Genomic DNA, 18,501 nt, shown 5'->3' on the forward strand with positions numbered 1-18,501 from the left:
CAAATGACATTTCGTATATAAGTTCAGAAAAACTCATTGGTACGAGCCGGGTTCGAACCCGCGACCTCCGGATCGAAAGTCGCACGCTCTTACCGCTAGGCCACCAGCGCTTCCAGTTCTGACCATGTATAACATTAATAAACGTACCTATACAAACAAATGACATCTGAAAATTCGTCTGATTTTAGAATTTCTTGAGACGAAATACGGAATATTATATTATTTTTAGCTGTTATATTATTGGGGAGTTGAGGAAGTATCTCTGAGAAGTGTACCTATAGAAAATGATTCATCAGTTAGCGGAGATTCTTCAGATTATTGGACAGACCATTACTGGCATTACTCTTGATAAGCGAAAACGTGCACATTTATAAATTTATTTATACGTAAGTAAAACTCATCAAACTTTGCACTTTGTTCATCGAAGTCTAGTGGTAATGGAAACTTCTCAATATAAATACAAATTCTTATCAACATTCACTTTCTTTCCTCTAATCTTAAAAAACATTAGGCAGAAAACTCCTTAAAAAGAAATGAGCTGAACGATTTCGCATGCACGGAAGTAAGTGTCGAAATATCCACTTCCGCATTTGCATCCGCGGATGTTGAAAATTCAGCATCCGTATCCGCAACATGCTGTGGAACCCGTCAATGACGCCGCGTCAACGCTGAGAGGTTAAGGGTTATGGCTCACATGGCATACATACTAGCTGGTAAATATTTAGAATTAAAAAAATAGGCAATGCTAAAAGTAAGCCTTGCGGGTACCGGGTACGGCGGGTACTGCGAAGTGGTGCCAGATTATTAGTGCAAAAACCGTGTTTGAAAATATTGGTTGGCCCACGTATTCGTCTGATGACTCTAAAACCTAACTTTAAAATTATTGAATAAATGAGGCCCCACATGTCTACAACGATCAGATAAAAAAAAACTAAGTGCAAGATCAGAGAAGATAACTCCTATGATTACGTACGATATTGTACCTATTAGGTACTTACTACAGGAACTGGGAATTGAGGAAAAGGGAAGGGAAAAGAAGAAGATAAGATACGCATGAATTGAAACAATGCCGCAGCGATAAGATAACAAATATCCTGGGGCGGTACTTTTGCGGAAATATACGATTAGCACTAATTATTGGCACGTTCCCTATTAGTGGATTAGCAAAACTATTTTTTAATAGCCGGTTAAAAAGGTGTAAAATTCAAATTTTCTCTAGAAGTGAAGTACATTCGCACCATTTTTTTTTAATTTACCGATATTTCTAGTGTAGGTAAAGGGTTGACAAGACTACATTTAGACAAGTGTTCACCAACCTTAACCCGTCAATGGCGCGCTCGCGCCTCAAAGTCGAGAGGGCTAATTCCGCTCAAAGCGGGATAGCGGGTAATTACCATCTCGCCGACGTATTGTTACGTGATTCTTTAAAGACTTCAAAGGAAATCCTCAATTTGACACGTAGTTTTACACGCTGTGCGCGTAGTTACGTCATACATAAACAACGTATGTACGAGTTGAGTCTGCCTCTAGCATGGGCTTGAGACAAAAGGATTTTTTATGATTAGAATCGCTTGATGGTAAGCAATTATAGTGACTCAAGAACACTGGCAAAATAAGAGGGGATGATGGTGGTTATTGAAGAACATTGTCGGAAGGCAACCCATGTAATGCGCCAATGGATGGATGCAGTAGAATGAAAGACCGAAAGTGACCACAATCCAACGTGGTGGTTTGACCATGTCAGCAAATCGTTCAATCCGCAAAACATCAGAAGGGACATCAGAAATCTGTATTCCGGAATAATGTGAATTATGTGAACGTCAACAGCAGCAGCTCAGGGAAATAAGAAGGGAAGATGACTAGACATCTGTTTAGTTGATCTTCTAATCTGTCTTTTCGGTCTCTTATTGCCGTACCAAAAACTTCGGGTAAATATTAAAATTCGAAAAACTATGGCTTTCCGTATAGGTACACAACAGTTAAAAGCCAAATGCCACCACCGTCTCGTGTCACCGACAAATGGGGCACTCTGTCTCTGACCCTTCAATTAATAAAAACGGTATAATTGCCTACTGTCCTCTCCTCCCGTGTATTTTCTTCGTCTTGACGCATGGACCCCACAAATTGTAGGGCTACTCCGGTTGTAATTAAACAGCATTTAGGTCTGTCCAGGGGTGCAATAAAGAGACAAATTGTTGTGACATTGTTAATTTGCAATTAAGAACATTTTGGTCTATCTCACTCCATATTTGTTGTTTGTTTGTATAAGTAAGACGTATAGTAATTAGTATCTTCTTTTACAATTAATGATAATATTATTTGCCACTCTGGAATACTCACTCAATTAACATATTATGTTTTGTAAAACTTTCATTACCTACATGTACCTATTCTAATTGTTTCACATATAGTTCCACATTAGTAATAATATGGCTACTTATCTGTTATTGTTAATTTGTTGAAAATCTACATCACTCTACCTCTAGTATTTTACTTTGAAGCTGACTGTATTTTCGAGATTATCGAAAAACATGATACCAGCCAATTGTTTCCTATAATTGTGAATAGCCCTTATACATATCAACCTGCCCAAAGCATCAATAAATCAACAAAGCACCGGCCGATTGCACAAACTCATAATAGGCATCATAAATATTCTTCCGAAAATTGAACTACCAAACCAACCTCAAACACAAGTGGCTTTCATTAGAAAACAAGCGTTGAGACAAAAAGAGTGCCACCCCTACTTGACGCGCACTAGTGGTTGCGCGTCCATTGCCGCATTTCTTTGCGCCGTTGGAAGAAAAATGAGTTTAAAACAGCAATGTATACTTGAGTAGTGAGGTGAGTAGGGTTACCCCCTCATCCTCGTGTCGCACCCTCTTTTAAAAGCCATTACGAGCGCCTTTGATCTCCCGCCGACTGTGATTGCGTCGCATCGACTGCCCTCTTATAACTATTCCGTGTATGACGTGTTATTTTTGATTTGCGATAGCTGGTGACAGGCCAAGTTATTATAAATAAAATAAATATTATAAGATTGATCGAGTCCCACGGTAAGCTCAAGGAAGAAGCACAAGCCGTTGTGGGTACTAGACAACGATATATATAATATACACATACTTATATACATGGAAAACATCCATGACCTAGGAACATATGGATGGTGATAAGCAATAATGTGTCAACCCACACGCCAACCATTTTGAGAAAATGGCGTCTAAAGATTTTTTCTCATTTTTTTGTGTTTCTCTTAAAAAAAATGTTTTTTATATAGATTGTTGTGTTTTTCAGCTATAATACGTTCAGTAGTAGTGATTATTGTAGCTTAATTTCAAAACAAACTTCAATTTGACGAAATAATGCCCTTTTCTTTTATTGCGAATTGTTCGACGACGTCAAACTTTTTCAAGACTGTGTTATGATACTTAACCCACTTTTGCTAATTGTTTAAAAATATTTATGAGTCTTAAATAAACATGTTAAAGCACATAAATTGTTATTGTAAAATACTCTACCTATGCATATTTTTAACTTTATAAGTGTTAAGTAACATATCAGTCATGGTCACTTATGTTATTAGGTATAAATAATAAAATAATAATAAATATTATAGGACATTCTTACACAGATTGACTGAGACCCACGGTAAGCTCAAGAAGGCTTGTGTTGTGGGTACTTAGGCAACGATATATATAATATATAAATACTTATATACATAGAAAACATCCATGACTCAGGAACAAATATCTGTGCTCATCACACAAATAAATGCCCTTACCGGGATTCGAACCCGGGACCGCGGCGTAGCAGGCAGGGTCACTACCGACTGCGCCAGACCGGTCGTCATGTAGGAACCAATACATTATTTATTAATCAAACCTTTTAATGATTTTTCTACTCCCGAACTGTTATTCGTCATTTACAGGATTGTGCGTATCGAAAAAACTGAAAACGCATTGTTTGGTTCTGTAATCATGGCAACGCATTGCATTAACGATACTGCGTGCGTGCGCGGGAAGGCTTTGGGCAGCTGAGCTGACAGTGCAAACCTTTGCAATACAGGAAACAGTGTGAATTTCGCGAGAATTATTTAAAAAAACTATTAAAAACTAAGTGCATGGTCGTTGTAAAAGTATTGTATGCAATGGTGTTTAACTGACTCCAAAATACTCGTGGAAAGTACGCCACTCATATTTCTTGACCTCCTTTAAACGCCTGTTGAATAAAATACTATAAATTAACTATTAGAGTAATGATCATTTCTAGACCCATATTTAAATTATCTGTGCTTTTTCAACAAAAAATCGTTAAAATTATGAATACTCATGACTTGTACAAGAACAAAACATAAAATATCTTTAACAAAATAATAAACTACCATTCAGTAAGTATTCAAAAATCAAACAATATTTTTATGCATACATTAACACGTCTTAATGTAATTAGTAATTATAAAAAAATAGTAGCTTATATTAGATTTTTATATAAACACGTACTTGTAAAAAATGTTTGCAAATTATAATAACGAATATGTATATTCATGACTTAAAATGTTCAATTTCGTACTGAATTTACCATTCATGTGCAAAAATATACTAATGGACTAAGTCATAACTTATTCAAACATAAATTAATATGAACAGTTATATTTTACAATATAGTGTCATGGTACTTACACCAAAAACGAACAATTTATGACCCGAACATAATTTAACAATAATGACTTATGTTTTATAACACGGGTCGTAGCATAAAACAACGAATAAAATATCATTTTGCAATAATCATTCAAGTCTCATAGTGGGTAACTATGTCATTTTTTGCGTTTTGCAAGAATGAGTCAAGTGTAAAAAAATCGTTGAGTCAACCCTCATAACACATTATTGTAATTTAAATATGTCTTCTGCCAATTACTATAATAAGTTAAGGTTCTTGACACATTAATGCAAAACAGGCAACACACGATATAGGATTTGTGTTAACCTATTTTTTTACTTTTGGGATAGTAAAAATTTTCAAAATGAAAAGGTCATTTTTGCAAATAGAAGTTTAAAAATCCAGCTATAACATGGCATTAAAATCTCATTTTTTTAGTTTTTGTGGGTTGACACATTATTGCTTATCACCATCCATATATCACACAAGTTAAATGCCCTTACCGGGACTCGAACCCAGGACCGCAGCTTAGCAGGCAGGGTCACTACGCACTAGGCCAGACCGGTCGTCAAAATTATAATTTGAAAAGTGGAGTAAATATAAACACGACTATTATTAGTAAATCAATATAATAATCAGGAACAATATTGCTATCAAAGTATTTCCATATAAATTACCTACGCTGTACACCGGGCGTCTTGCCAAACTTTTTGACAGTTCGGAAGTGTGTCACTGGCACTCATCCTGGTAATGGCCCGTCGTAGGCTTTCTGCTTTGACATGTGCACGAAACTTTAACATAACGTTACATCAAAGGGTAACAAGGATTTGGTATAAAAAGAAAAAAATGTATTTTGTTTTTGAGTGAAGGGAACTGGAACAGATTTTGCTTTGAAGTAGTTTTGTTTAATATGACCATACAGTCATATTAAACAAAACTACGTACTTCTCTGTTGGTAGGGAATTATATTCATTTTATAATAGTCTGTCACATAAACTAATCGTGTATCACCAGTGCCGGCCCGTGCACTCGATCAGGGTAGAGCGAGTTTGAGTTTGGGCGCCCTTGGCAGGAAGTTTTACAACGGAGAGAATTTTTTTTTTCATATTTAGTAATGCCATAATGTGAAGATTAGCGCAATACAAAATTTATGGATTTCATCACACAGAGTAGGAAAGGGACAATATGTGCGCGCCTTCGCAATGTATAATATTTTGTATGGATTTTTCCACATTCTCGATTTTGGCGCCCCCCTACCATGTGGCACCTAGAGCGGCCGCTCCACTCGCTCTACCCTTAATCCGGCCCTGTGTATCACTACCACGAATAACGTTAACAGCAATGATAGCGAAGGAAATTGAGTTTCGATAATTCCTTTATACGCTCAAATTGACATCAAACTTACCTCAACGTCCTCATACTCGCTGCTAAACTCTTAAAACTCTCAACTAGTAGCCCACGCTCGAAGAAACTCATCTGTTGAGCTCACGGCATCCATACCCTTCAAGTATCCCGTCTTCAGTGGAATCGAAAAGTTTGCTGCGAGATCTCTTTGGAGCGCGGCAAAGGGAATGCGGAATAACGTTGGTGTGGTGCAAGGGACTAGTGAGATGCGATTTTATTTGATAAATATAGGGGTACGATAGGGGGCGTCCATGTTAAAGTGATTTTCTTTGTTTTACTAGACAATTAAGGTGTTAATGGCTTAACTGAAGACAAGAGAACCCACAATTTCTATGGATTTTTAGGTGCTTTTACACCCTACTTGTGGACGACGAACGACGGAGATGAAGAAAACCCTACGGAATTGCTAGGGTCCAGCATACAGCTGCCGATTCACTGCATCTTGTGTAGACCACAGGCAAAGGAAGTATAATAAAATATAATAAAATTACCTATTCCAGAGGTAACCTTAGTCACCGACGGGAACTCAAGAGATTCTTTACACAGATTGTCGTTGGCTCGTCATATTATCACTGCTGCTTTTCGCGGTAGCTTCAGATATGTGGCTACCAAGTGTTGAACTGAAATAACGTACCGCCGTCATGTGTTAAATGGCTGTGAGTTTCCGTAACCTGAGCAATTCCCGGAAAGTTTGTACATATGGATCACGTCTCCGATTTTGATAAAAATTGGTACGCTGATAGAGTCTATGATGCTGATTAAGATTCCACTAGGTTTCCCAAAATGTCCGAGGTAGTTTGCATGAAACGTTCCTGAAATCTGGTAACAAAAAAGGAAGGTACCAAGCACGTAGAGATCGAAAGTTTGAGAGGTCGGGTCATATTTATAGCAGGGCCATGAAACCGAGAGCATAGCGGGCACGGAGCCCAAATCTCCCAAAATCGTTCTATTAGTTAAGTACAGTATACTATTATACTTTCTGCCTCCCCATCTACTCAATAATGGGTCTCGTTGTATACACACACTGTTAATAAAAAAAAAATCGCTAGTTACCAATGGTTTGCACCGGCGTTTTAAGTGCGGCTTCCCCCGATCCCGACAATGAGCGGCGCGCGCGCGGATCTAGATAACTAGCAATCAAAGGAAATACTCTAAACATGCGTTTGTGACTGAGCTAGATGAGATGACTACTTCATACTTGTATTAATCCTTCGTACGGTGCATTCTTTGCTAACAGGAATCTGTACGGTGCAATATACAGTATGTAAACTAACGAAAACTATTTACTGTAACCCGTAAATGTCCAGGTGATACTGAGAAACTTTTACTATGGGATCAACCCCGAAATCACGAAAATATCTTCTGACAGTTTCATAGGTAGTTTTATTTTATAGTAAGTATTACCTATGGGAGAGTAAATTTTTATTTCGCGTTTTGGGTGTTGGTCCCATAGTAAAAGTTTCTCAGTATCACCTGGACATTTACGGGTTACAGTAAATGGTTTTCGTTAGTTTACATACTGTATAATAGAAATTAAATGAGGGCTCCACTTTGTGCGTAACTGTCATATTTATAGGTATTGTATCAATTGCTCAGATAAAGAATTTCATACGTGAAAACGAGAAGATATGTTTTTCTCTCTCTCACATATAAAAAACAGTGTCATGTCTAGACACTTGCACAGGCGCCGCCTGGCGGGATAAATTGTCTGTGTGCCCCCTCATTATTTAGTTCCATTTCATGTCATTTCATTTCCATTATTTGGAGCCTTTACCTGCAGAGGGGTTCTTGCAAAACTAATTAAAAAAAATGTTATGTAATTTTTAAGTAAAAATTTTAGTCACTAAAAGGTAATCGTAAACTAGAACTTTCCTTTGCTAATCCGCGAATTAATAACGTGCAAGTCAATCAGTGCTAACCTGTTATAATTACTTGCGTATTTTTTACATGCAATTAATTTTCCCACCCTCCCACCGCAAAAATAAAAATAAATACGCAAATAAATATAACAACCCACCACCAAAAATACAAAACTCGACACGTGTTTCGCCTCTCTACGAGGCATCCTCAGGAGCTGATGTTGACGGTCCGAAGTCCCGCAACTGACTGATCGTCCCCGATCGATCGATCGAGTCTTCATCGACGAATCCTCTGTTGAGGACATCGGTGGCCTTCCCATCCTCTGTTTAGGATTTTTGGCGGTTTCTTCCGCCGCCCACGACAGTGGGCGGGTCTTTTCGTCGCCCTCATTGAGGGCTGTGGCTTCGGTGAGTTGCGTCTAGCCCGTCTGACCGGGACAGGCCTGACGCAAGCTCAGTGGGTGGAGCGGGTGCCTTCTAGGCGTGGCTTCTTGAACTGGCCGCCGTTGGTGTTGGTGGCCAGTCTGCGGCTGGCAGGTGGCCTGTCAGCGGCGTAGTGGGGGCGACGGGTGCTCCATTTCCGTCGTCCTTGTGGGGTGGCTGGTGTCCTTTAGGCTTGCGTGGGTTGTCGGGGGCGACGAGGTACCCTGCTCGTCGTCCTGGGCTGTCGGCTCGTGAGGGCTGGCAGCGGTGGCGGCGTTCGTCCGGCGGGCGCGCGTGTAGCGGCGCGGCGGACTGCCGTCGGGGGCAGTGGCCGGCCGGTGGTCCGGGGCCGGTCGGGGAGACTGCGGCGGGTGCTGGGTTGGCAGATTCCGCGGCACCCTGTGGGGGCGCCGCGGAGCGAGTAGGAGCGCGTTTGGCGCCCTTGCGGGGGCCAGCGCTCGGCTTGCGTGTTCTGCAGGTGCTGGGGGCCGCGCGGGGTGCGGCCTGCTGTCCTTTTGCCACAGCGAGCGCTGCGGCAGACGCGTGGCTGCTGTGTGATGTGGTGGTGGTCGGGGCCCCCGGCTTGGGGGCCTCGGGGCGAGCTGGAGCGACGACGGAGCCATCACTCAACTGCAGTGGAGGTTGTCGGATTTCATTTCCATTATTTGGAGCCTTTACCTGCAGAGGGGTTCTTGCAAAACTAATTAAAAAAAATGTTATGTAATTTTTAAGTAAAAATTTTAGTCACTAAAAGGTAATCGTATACTTTGTCCACCCCCCCTACCAAGCAAGGTAGATGGAAAAATTCGTAATAACGGCGATGACGCAACATTCAACTGCTCATTAAGGATTAACCCCCTATTGTTGTACCTAATTATCTCCAACTGTTCCAGAACCCCCAAACGCAGCCCTTTCTCTTTTTGCGGATTAGCAAAGGAAAGTTCTAGTTTACGATTAACATGGATTTCCGCAAAGTAACGCCTGATTCCATCGATTATTCACTAAAAGGTAGTTTTATAATATTTAAGTAGGTATTTGTACTTGTACTAAATTTGAAAATGTATGCAAGAAATAAAGGGCTTTTCTATTTTTGTATTTTTTATTTATTGTGTTGTTTTAATATTTTTCATATACATTTTTCTGTTAAATAACAGTTCGGTAAAAGTATATGTACCTACTTCCTTCACCTACATGACATTATCCAACTGTGAATCTTATACCCAATAAAATTCTAACTAATATCTGTTTTTTTAATAAAAAATATTTGTACAGTGAACTGCAAAATTGAATATCGAATTTACTAACGAATTCATTCATAATTATTTCTCCATGCAATTTCTGTACGTGGACTAGGAAAACTGAACCTAACCTTGAAAAACTTCAATAAATTCCCCAATACGTATCGCATGCTGTTTCGCATAGCGTCTTCAACTCAAGATCGATTCTTTATGGGTTGCCTGACGTGCCAGACGCAACATGCACCCTTACTTTACCTTTCCCTACATCTGCCATCCCCCTCTAACCCCCACAACCGTATATTACCCTCTCATTTTGTGCAAACGTCATTGCGTGGCGCATTGTCTGCCTGAAAACACAAACAGATTTCGACTTTAGTTACCACCAATTATGGTATAAATTAGAAGAGGTTTTTGACTTAGAAAGGAAATTGGCATTTACATGAACAGGAGAAAAGCGAGTTTTCCACAGCAGAATTCGAAAATGGAATAGAAACGTATAACCTAACCGAGTTATATTTGCTACGCGGCGTGTCAATACAGCTCCTTATTGTAATCAAGTACGGTTGCTATTTATTCGTGGATTAGATTCGTAAGTGCATCATTATGTTTGTCGCTTTGTGCCTCTGCCGCGCGGTCGCATTCGATGACATGTACGGGCACGCGAACGTTTTTGTTCCATTTTCAGTTTTTTAAATTACGTTCATCGATATGTGAACTTTTTTAAATGGCATCCTTCTTAGTGGCCAGTGCTCGTTAACATAACATGTAGGTTTTAATGCATTTAAAAATAGTTATAAATTAAAGTAAGCGAGGTTAGAATCGGTTGTGAATTGTCGGTGGCCTGTAATTTTGTATACGAGAAACATATCTAGTTCTAACTAGTAAATTAGTGTTATCAATAGTTTTAACTTAGTTATACCATAGTTAAGTGCTTCGAATTCAAGGAAAAACAAAACGCAAGTACCTAAAGGTATGTTCAAGCAATTTTTTTTAAAGTGATATTTTATACTATTAAGCCTAACCTAATTTTGATATAAATTTTGATTAAAATAGGACTGAAATAATGTAAATGTTGAAAAAGGCTGTGCGGCGTGGGTTCGTTGACCTCGTTGTCATGGCAACGGGCGGGTTCGGGAGGCGGTATTAGTGTTTGCATCCGACTGTTGCAAGAGGTTATGTTTGTTTCTTCCTTGATAATGATACCTATTAAGTACCTAAATCTTGAGAACTAAATGATTGAGATTGAGGTCATTGATGGTAAAATATGACGTAGTTTTGTGTATTATTCTTTGGTTGAGTCTTAGAGATAAGCCTTACAGCCTTGCATTTAAAGACTAGACAAATTAGCACACTCACAGAGCTATGAACTAGAGAATGTTGATGACAAGAAAGTAGGTAACCTAGGGTTAATCTAGCATGAGTTAAATTATCTTTAAATCCTAACCTTTAAATCGGGCAACAGTTTCATGATTTGACCCACTTAGTGCGTTTTCACATTATCCGATCAGATGTCCGATGTAGGACCGATATCCCATATATTTGAGAATAAATAAGAATAAAATTTGTTTATTTCCAAGAAAATACAGTCATGTATACAATTAAACTGACCTCCACACTAGGCAGATGCCTGTCCCGTGGAGGAAAAGATTTAAGCCGCTACCTTAGATTTTTGCCTTTGAAATCCTTCCTACATCCGATATCGGAACGTAAATTGTGAAAACAATCGAATCACCGGTCTAATAAGACCTTAGGTCTCGTGTCTCTAATAGTAGAGCCAATATTATCTGTGACCAAGAGTAAGCCCATTTATATTTTTTTTTTAAGTCACAAAAAAAATTGCTTTATGGAATATTTTGATACTGCAATATAGGGTTGTCTATTGTTTGCCCGACAGTCATTTAACATAATATTCATTTGCCCGAATCTAACTTGCCTGAATTTCATTTGCCCGAATGATTTGTTTACCATAAAAATCATATGACATACTCGTTGTTTATCCGAATATTACCTTCCATAATCATACAATGCCATACTATTTGTTAGCCATATTATTAAGTGCAATAATATGGTTTCATAGAATATTCAAACGCCATAAGCAATTATTGCCATATTAATTGTTGCCCATATTATTACCTAACCTAACCTACTTTCTGATAGCAGTTTCATTTTCCAGGGGTCACAGTTCTAACCTAACCTAACCTACTTTTCCAGCAGTTTCATTCTCCAGGGGTCACAGTTCTAACCTAACCTACTTTCTGATAGCAGTTTTATTTTCCAGGGGTCGTAGTTCTAACCTAACCTAACCTACTGTCTGATAGTATTTTCATTTTCCGGGGGTCACAGTTCTAACCTAACCTAACCTACTTTTCAAGCAGTTTCCTTTTCCAGAGGTTCACAGTTCTAACCTAACCTAACCTACTTTCTGATAGCAGTTTCATTTTCCAGGGGTCACAGTTCTAACCTAACCTAACCTACTTTCTGATAGCAGTTTCATTCTCTAGTCCTTCTAGTACCTATTATAGTAGTTTTCGATTCTGCCAAAGCACATTATGGAAATTGACTTTTCTGGACGCTAATTTGTATGACAAATGATGGTATGGAGTGTGGTAATTACGGATTTCGATGATTCTGACAAATGACATTATGGAAACTGACTTTATGGGAAACAAAGTTTCTGGCACTAGATTAATATAGTAAACAATGATTATGGCATAAGATGTTATGAGAAACAATATTATGATTGTTGAATAGGATGGCAAATAAAATTATGGCAAATGAAATTCTGGCAAATGGGGGTATCCCGCAATATAGGCTCTACGTCTTATACTTAGGTTCTAAATAAAATATGACCAATTTCGGTAGTACACTTTCTCCATACTACATCTAATTCAGTTTATATAAATTTATAGTTTTATCGCATCCATTTCGTTATGATTGTAAACATTTATGGCGGCGTTAAGCGCGACCCTCGTTAAGTTTCCAGTACATGGCTATAAACTTTTAGTGCGGCCCAATCACACTCATATTAGAGTAGCTTGTTTATACGTTTTCACGTTTTTCAGTGTTAAGTAGTACATTTTTAGGGTTCCGTAGTCAACTATAGTTTCGCCATGTCTGTCTGTCCGTCCATCCGTCCGCGGATAATCTCAGTAACCGGAAGCACTAGAAAGCTGAAATTTGGTGCCAATATGTATATCAATCACGCCAACAAAGTGCAAAAATAAAAAATGGAAAAAAATGTTTTATTAGGGTACCCCCCTTACATGTAAAGTGGGGGCTGATATTTATTATCATTCCAACCCCAACGTGTGATATATTGTTGGATAGGTATTTAAATTGCATAAGGGTTTACTAAGATCGTTTTTTGATAATATTCATATTTTCGAAAATAATCGCTCCTAAAGGAAAAAAAAGTGCGTCCCCCCTCTAACTTTTGAACCATATGTTTAAAAAATATGAAAAAAATAACAAAAGTAGAACTTTATAAAGACTTTCTAGGAAAATTGTTTTGAACTTGATAGGTTCAGTAGTTTTTGAGAAAAATACGGAAAACTACGGAACCCTACACTGAGCGTGGCCCGATACGCTCTTGGCCGGTTTTTATATTTATTTGTGTTCAGTAGCACATTATCTTCATATTAGATGCGTTATTAACTAAAACGGCTCTGTCGCGCCAATACGCAAGAGCGTTTCGTAAGCGTTTGTGCCATTCGGCTACGTTCGCAGGTATTTTCTGCTTTTAAAGCCGTATTTCGAACATGAAAAAAAAAGTTAAGAATAGTTTCTATTTTGTTAAAAATGTAGAGCCAGTAACACGAGTGGGTTACACATCATACTCTACGAGTCGACACTGCGTAGCACTGTCGCGATACAGATAGCCCGTTTGAATCTGTAAGTAAGCTAACAGTTCAGATAAGAAAGCACATCAATTATTTTATATTTTATGTTGTGTAGGTAAATTACATATTTAATGATATTGAGATTCATATTATCATTTTCTTCTGTGACAATTTGATATGTTTTCTCTGAAGAAGAACGACGTATTATTAAGCAATAATATAATTTATTGGAATTAATTTCCATAGAGTACCTAGTCAGTTCATATTCTTTGATGAATACTTTTGCATGTTAAATTGTATCTTGTTATTTAATGCATGTTAATTATAAGATGTAATGTTTTGAAAAGAAGTTGCCCGCCGAGTTTCTTGCCGGTCCCATAGTGGATACCCCCCTCCCAACTGAGGGGGGACTGAAATCTTCTCGAGGCTGAGGCGTAGGGTTAGAGCCGGCGTAGCTTTATTAAATAAATCTGCCCTTATTGTGCATTATATTTGTATAACCTTTTAGATTACCTATAAATCAATAAGGGACCAACCCTCACTTAACTAATTTTGCTAAAAGGAACCATTGCCTTTTTAAGAGAAAACTATACTTAAAACTCCATTTTCAAGGCTTGTTTAAGTAAAACAATATAAACAATGCCATACTCTAGCACTTGACAATCCAACTTTAAAAGAAAAGCCATTAATATTTTTTGTATGCAACTTATGAACAAAAAGTGCTTTATCTCAAAACTATAGTTGTGTGGGTTGGTCCCATTCTGCATAAATACGTCCATTTGACGTTCATATGCGCATTGTAATATGCCTACTTGAAAAATAAATATTTCATTTTCATTTTTTTCATTTAACGTTACGATATAAATAAGTAGCTTTTGCCCGCGGCTTTGCTCGCATTAAATTCAAAAATTTCTGAACGCTCCATGCAAACTTCCACCCGCCATTTTAGAAAACTAAGGAGTTAGAAAGAGACAAAAAGTAGCCTATGCCACTCTCCATCCCTTCAATTATCTCCCTTTAAAAAATCACGTCAATCCATCGCTCCGTTTTGCCGTGTAAGACGGACAAACAAACAGACACACACACTTTTCCATTTATAATATTATATGTCAACGACAACAACGTACAAGGCGCAATCTGCGATTTATTTTTGTAGCAGATAGCACCTTGTATGTTGGTGGGTAAGGTACAATTTTCTGAAAAAAATAATTGCAGATTGTACCCTATTTTACGTTGTTGTCGTCGATGTATGGATATGGATATGTATAATTATTCTTCAAATAAAAGCATACTAAGGTAACGTAACGTTACGATCCGATTCGTCAAACAAAAGCTAGTCTACATACGATATGGATAGGATATGTCGGTGTCAAGAGTTACGTTTTGTTTTAAGAAAAATCGTTTTTGATATTTACAAATCCTATCCTTATCATATCCAGAGCTATCTTACAAATCCTATCCATATCATATTCGCGTCGTGTCGATAGGAATAATACATCAAAAAAGTTATTTTTATTGTTATGCCTTTTTGCATCGTTAATTGTAAAATGATTATGTTTGACGACAAGGGAACAAAGGAGATTATTTTTGAAATATACATAAGTACCTACTTTGATTTTTTAAAGTCACAAACAACGTTATATAAGCGACTAACGTCCTTACCACTAGAGTCCACACCATTCGGGCCCCCAAGCACTTAGATCACGTAAGCTGAAGACCTTGATTCGATTGCCGGCTGAGTCACTTTTTAACCGCCTTCCAAATCTCAAGGGAAGGGGTTCTCAATTCGTCTGTATTTTTTTATTTTTTTTTATGTTTGTTCCTCGATATCTCCGTCGTTACTGGACCGATTTTTTTTTTCATTGAATGTATATGCATACAGATTGGTCCCATTTTTCTCAGAACCCAGTTCTGATGATGGGATTCTGGAGAAATCGAGGGAACTCCTCAAATCTGAAAGGCATACATATGGTGGTTTTTGTGTTTTTAAAGGAACAGCATGCATTTACGTACGGAACAGTGACATTTGGTGCAGTGGAACTCCTGATGATGGTCAGAATGGAACTCCTCAAATCTGAACGGCACACTTATAGTGACTTTAGTATTTTTATAAGAACAGCATGCACTTACGTCCAGAACAGTGACATTTGGTGCAGTGGAACTGCTGATGATGGTCAGAACGGAACTCCTCAAATCTGAACGGCACACTTATAGTGACTTTGGTATTTTTATAAGAACAGCATGCACTTACGTCCAGAACAGTGACATTTGGTGCAGTGGAACTGCTGATGAATAGTGAGCCGCCCCTGGTTAGAGTTCCGTTCTGATAATCATTCTCATCAATCTCATCTGTAAATACTTCAGAATCATCCAAATTTCAAAATTGGTTCAGAAATCACGGAGATATCGAATAACAAACATTAAAAAATATACAGACGAATTGATAACATAATCCAACATTTGAAAGTATTTATCACCAGAACCCCAAAGGAAGGCGGTTTTTTTTTCTTAAAAATTATTCTTTAAATAGTGTTTGATATATATTTCAGTTTATGATATGTTTGATTCGCATTTATATAATCAAAGTACATAATACAACACTTGAAAGATGTAGCTCGCGTGCTCGGACACGCCGGTAGGGATTCCCGCGGGAATCGACCCGACACCCCAACACCTCTGCCGCTACAGCTTATATCAGCTGGACCATTTGTAAAAAAAACCCGCTTGAAAAACTTAGGCAGTAGATAAATTTGAGCCTTAGAAACTGGCTCAAATCAAAGTATTTAACATGACGCTGGTAGGGATGCCCGCGGGAATTGACACGACACCCCAACACCTCTGCCGCTACAGCTTATATCAGCTGGACCATTCGTAAAAAAACCTCTTGTAAAACTTAGGCAGTACAGAAACTTAGGCAGACCCGACAAAACAACACTTCTGTCGCTATAGCTTAAAACAGCCGAAACATTTGTAAATAAAAATTTGTAAAACGTGGGCGGTTGAGACTTTATTCCTGTGGGAATCGAACCCGAGACACCAACACTTCTATCGCTATAGCTTACAACAGCCGAACCATTTGTAAAAAACCGCTTGTAAAACTTAGTCGGTAGAGAAGCTTAGGCAATAGAGAGGATGGTAGAGCTTCCTATGAGAATCGACCCGACACCCCAACCCAACACTGCTGCCACAACAGTTTACCTACATCCATTTGTAAAAAAAAACAACAACGGTTTCAGGCGTCTTGAAAACGTGTAACGCCGTGGCTTGCGTGGGCGACGGTCGCGCGAGGGTCGCGCGACGGCGATGCGACGCATACGAAATCAGACCTTATCGATATGGAAGTATGAGACGCGACGGCGTAAGACTTAGGCAGTAGAGAGGCTGATAGAGATTCCTGAGGGAAGCGACCGGATACCCCAACATTTATACCCCAACTGTTTATATCAGCGGAATCATTTGTATTACTCGTATCATAAACTAATTTCAATCACAATCTGATTTCTCAATGCCTGCAAAGGTATGAGACACAGATTGAGTTATAATACAAAGAACAAAAAAAAAAAGAAGCCTGTAATACGTAACACACACGTTGTTCTACGTTTTATGTGTAAACGACGTACATCCTATACTAGTAGGAAACTAGCATATTCGGCTGTGAGATATGGGTTCCATTATGGTATCAGCGAAGGATTGGCACTGAAATCTGAGCTATATCACGTCCTCTATCCATTCCGCTTGCCCAGTGCCTACTCCGCCTGTCTAAGCTGCCTAATACCGCCTACCCTATGCCCTAATACCCTTATTTCATTTCTTTTATACTTCGTCGGTGGCAAACAAGCATACGGTCCGCCTGATGGAAGGCGGTCACTGTAACTTATGGACGCCGGCAAATCAAAGAGTGTCACATGCGCGTTGCCAACCCATTAGAAACTTGTATTAAGTACACCAAAAAGGAGTGTACTCCTTTTTGCTGTATTAAGTACATAGAAAAAAGGAGTGTACAGGTTCTAAGGAGGGTTCGGGTTGCCGACGACTCAAAGGACAATAGACGGAACAAATTAGTTCCGTACGTAGTTCCTTCCGTCATTAGCACACCGCACCCTCGTTGAGCTCTGGCAGCCTTACCGGCAGGAACAGAACACTATGAGTAGGGTCTAGTGCTATTTGGCTGTGGTCTTCTTTAAGGTGGAGGTACTTCCCCAGTTGGGCTCTGCTCTAGACTCGAGCTGGATGATATCCGCTGTGCTGTGCCCCACACAAAGCGGAATATCATTCGCTATGCCCTACCTCCTATAAATTATGTGGTATATAATAATAATACATACATACAACATACTTACAATCACGCCTGTATCCCATAAAGGGGTAGGCAGAACATATGAAACTACTAAAGCTTCAGTGCCACTCTTGGCAAATAAGGGGTTGAAAGAAAACGAAACTGTGACATTGCATTGCAGTGACAGGTTACCAGCCTCTCGCCTACGCCACAATTTAACCCGTATCCCATAGTCGCCTTCTACGACACCCGCGGGAAGAAAGGGGTGGTGAAATTCTTAACCCGTCACCACACAGGTATAATAATAATGTCAGCGTTTAAACGAACTGCACTGACTGTGATCTCATACGCTGTGCCCCCGTCTGCACACCTCACCCTTTACGTAGTTATTATCGTCTTATTTTATACCTACATCTGTAGAGCTGTAGACCGCTCTCGGAACGTTTTCGCAGTTTTAAAGTGTCTGGAAAAGCATTGAGTGTTGCTAAATTTAAACAAGAAAAGAAGTGTTTTAGAAATAACGATTGGGATAGATTTGGTTGAAAAAGGCACGTTCATGCAAAAGGGTTGCGTTTAGAACATTAGTTATTTGTTTTACAAGGGGGCAAAGTTGTTATTTAACCGCACGTGCCAAAATTGATACCCGAGCAAGCGAAAGATTCCAATATCATTCAGAATGTGCAATCTTGAGCATTGCGAGGGTTTCAAGGCACGTAGGTTAAACAAAATTTGCCACCGAGTGAAACACAAAATTTTTCACCACACCGACAGTATGAAAATATTAAATGTAAAACATCAAACTA

At 38.9% G+C, this 18,501-nt stretch overlaps 1 protein-coding gene across 1 annotated transcript in view; it reads right to left on the reverse strand.

The window, feature by feature from the left end:
• Nucleotides 1-8,399: 8,399 nt before the first annotated feature.
• LOC125232027 (translation initiation factor IF-2-like) overlaps nt 8,400-18,501 on the reverse strand; it is a 49,956-nt gene continuing 39,854 nt past the window's right edge. The window contains exon 2 of the mRNA XM_048137638.1: nt 8,400-9,023. Within this exon, the coding sequence (XP_047993595.1) occupies nt 8,400-9,023 (624 nt within the window). The remainder of the gene's footprint in view (nt 9,024-18,501) is intronic.

The sequence above is a fragment of the Leguminivora glycinivorella genome, chromosome 12 (genome assembly GCF_023078275.1).
Source record: "Leguminivora glycinivorella isolate SPB_JAAS2020 chromosome 12, LegGlyc_1.1, whole genome shotgun sequence".
NCBI classification, from domain to species: Eukaryota; Metazoa; Arthropoda; class Insecta; order Lepidoptera; family Tortricidae; genus Leguminivora; species Leguminivora glycinivorella.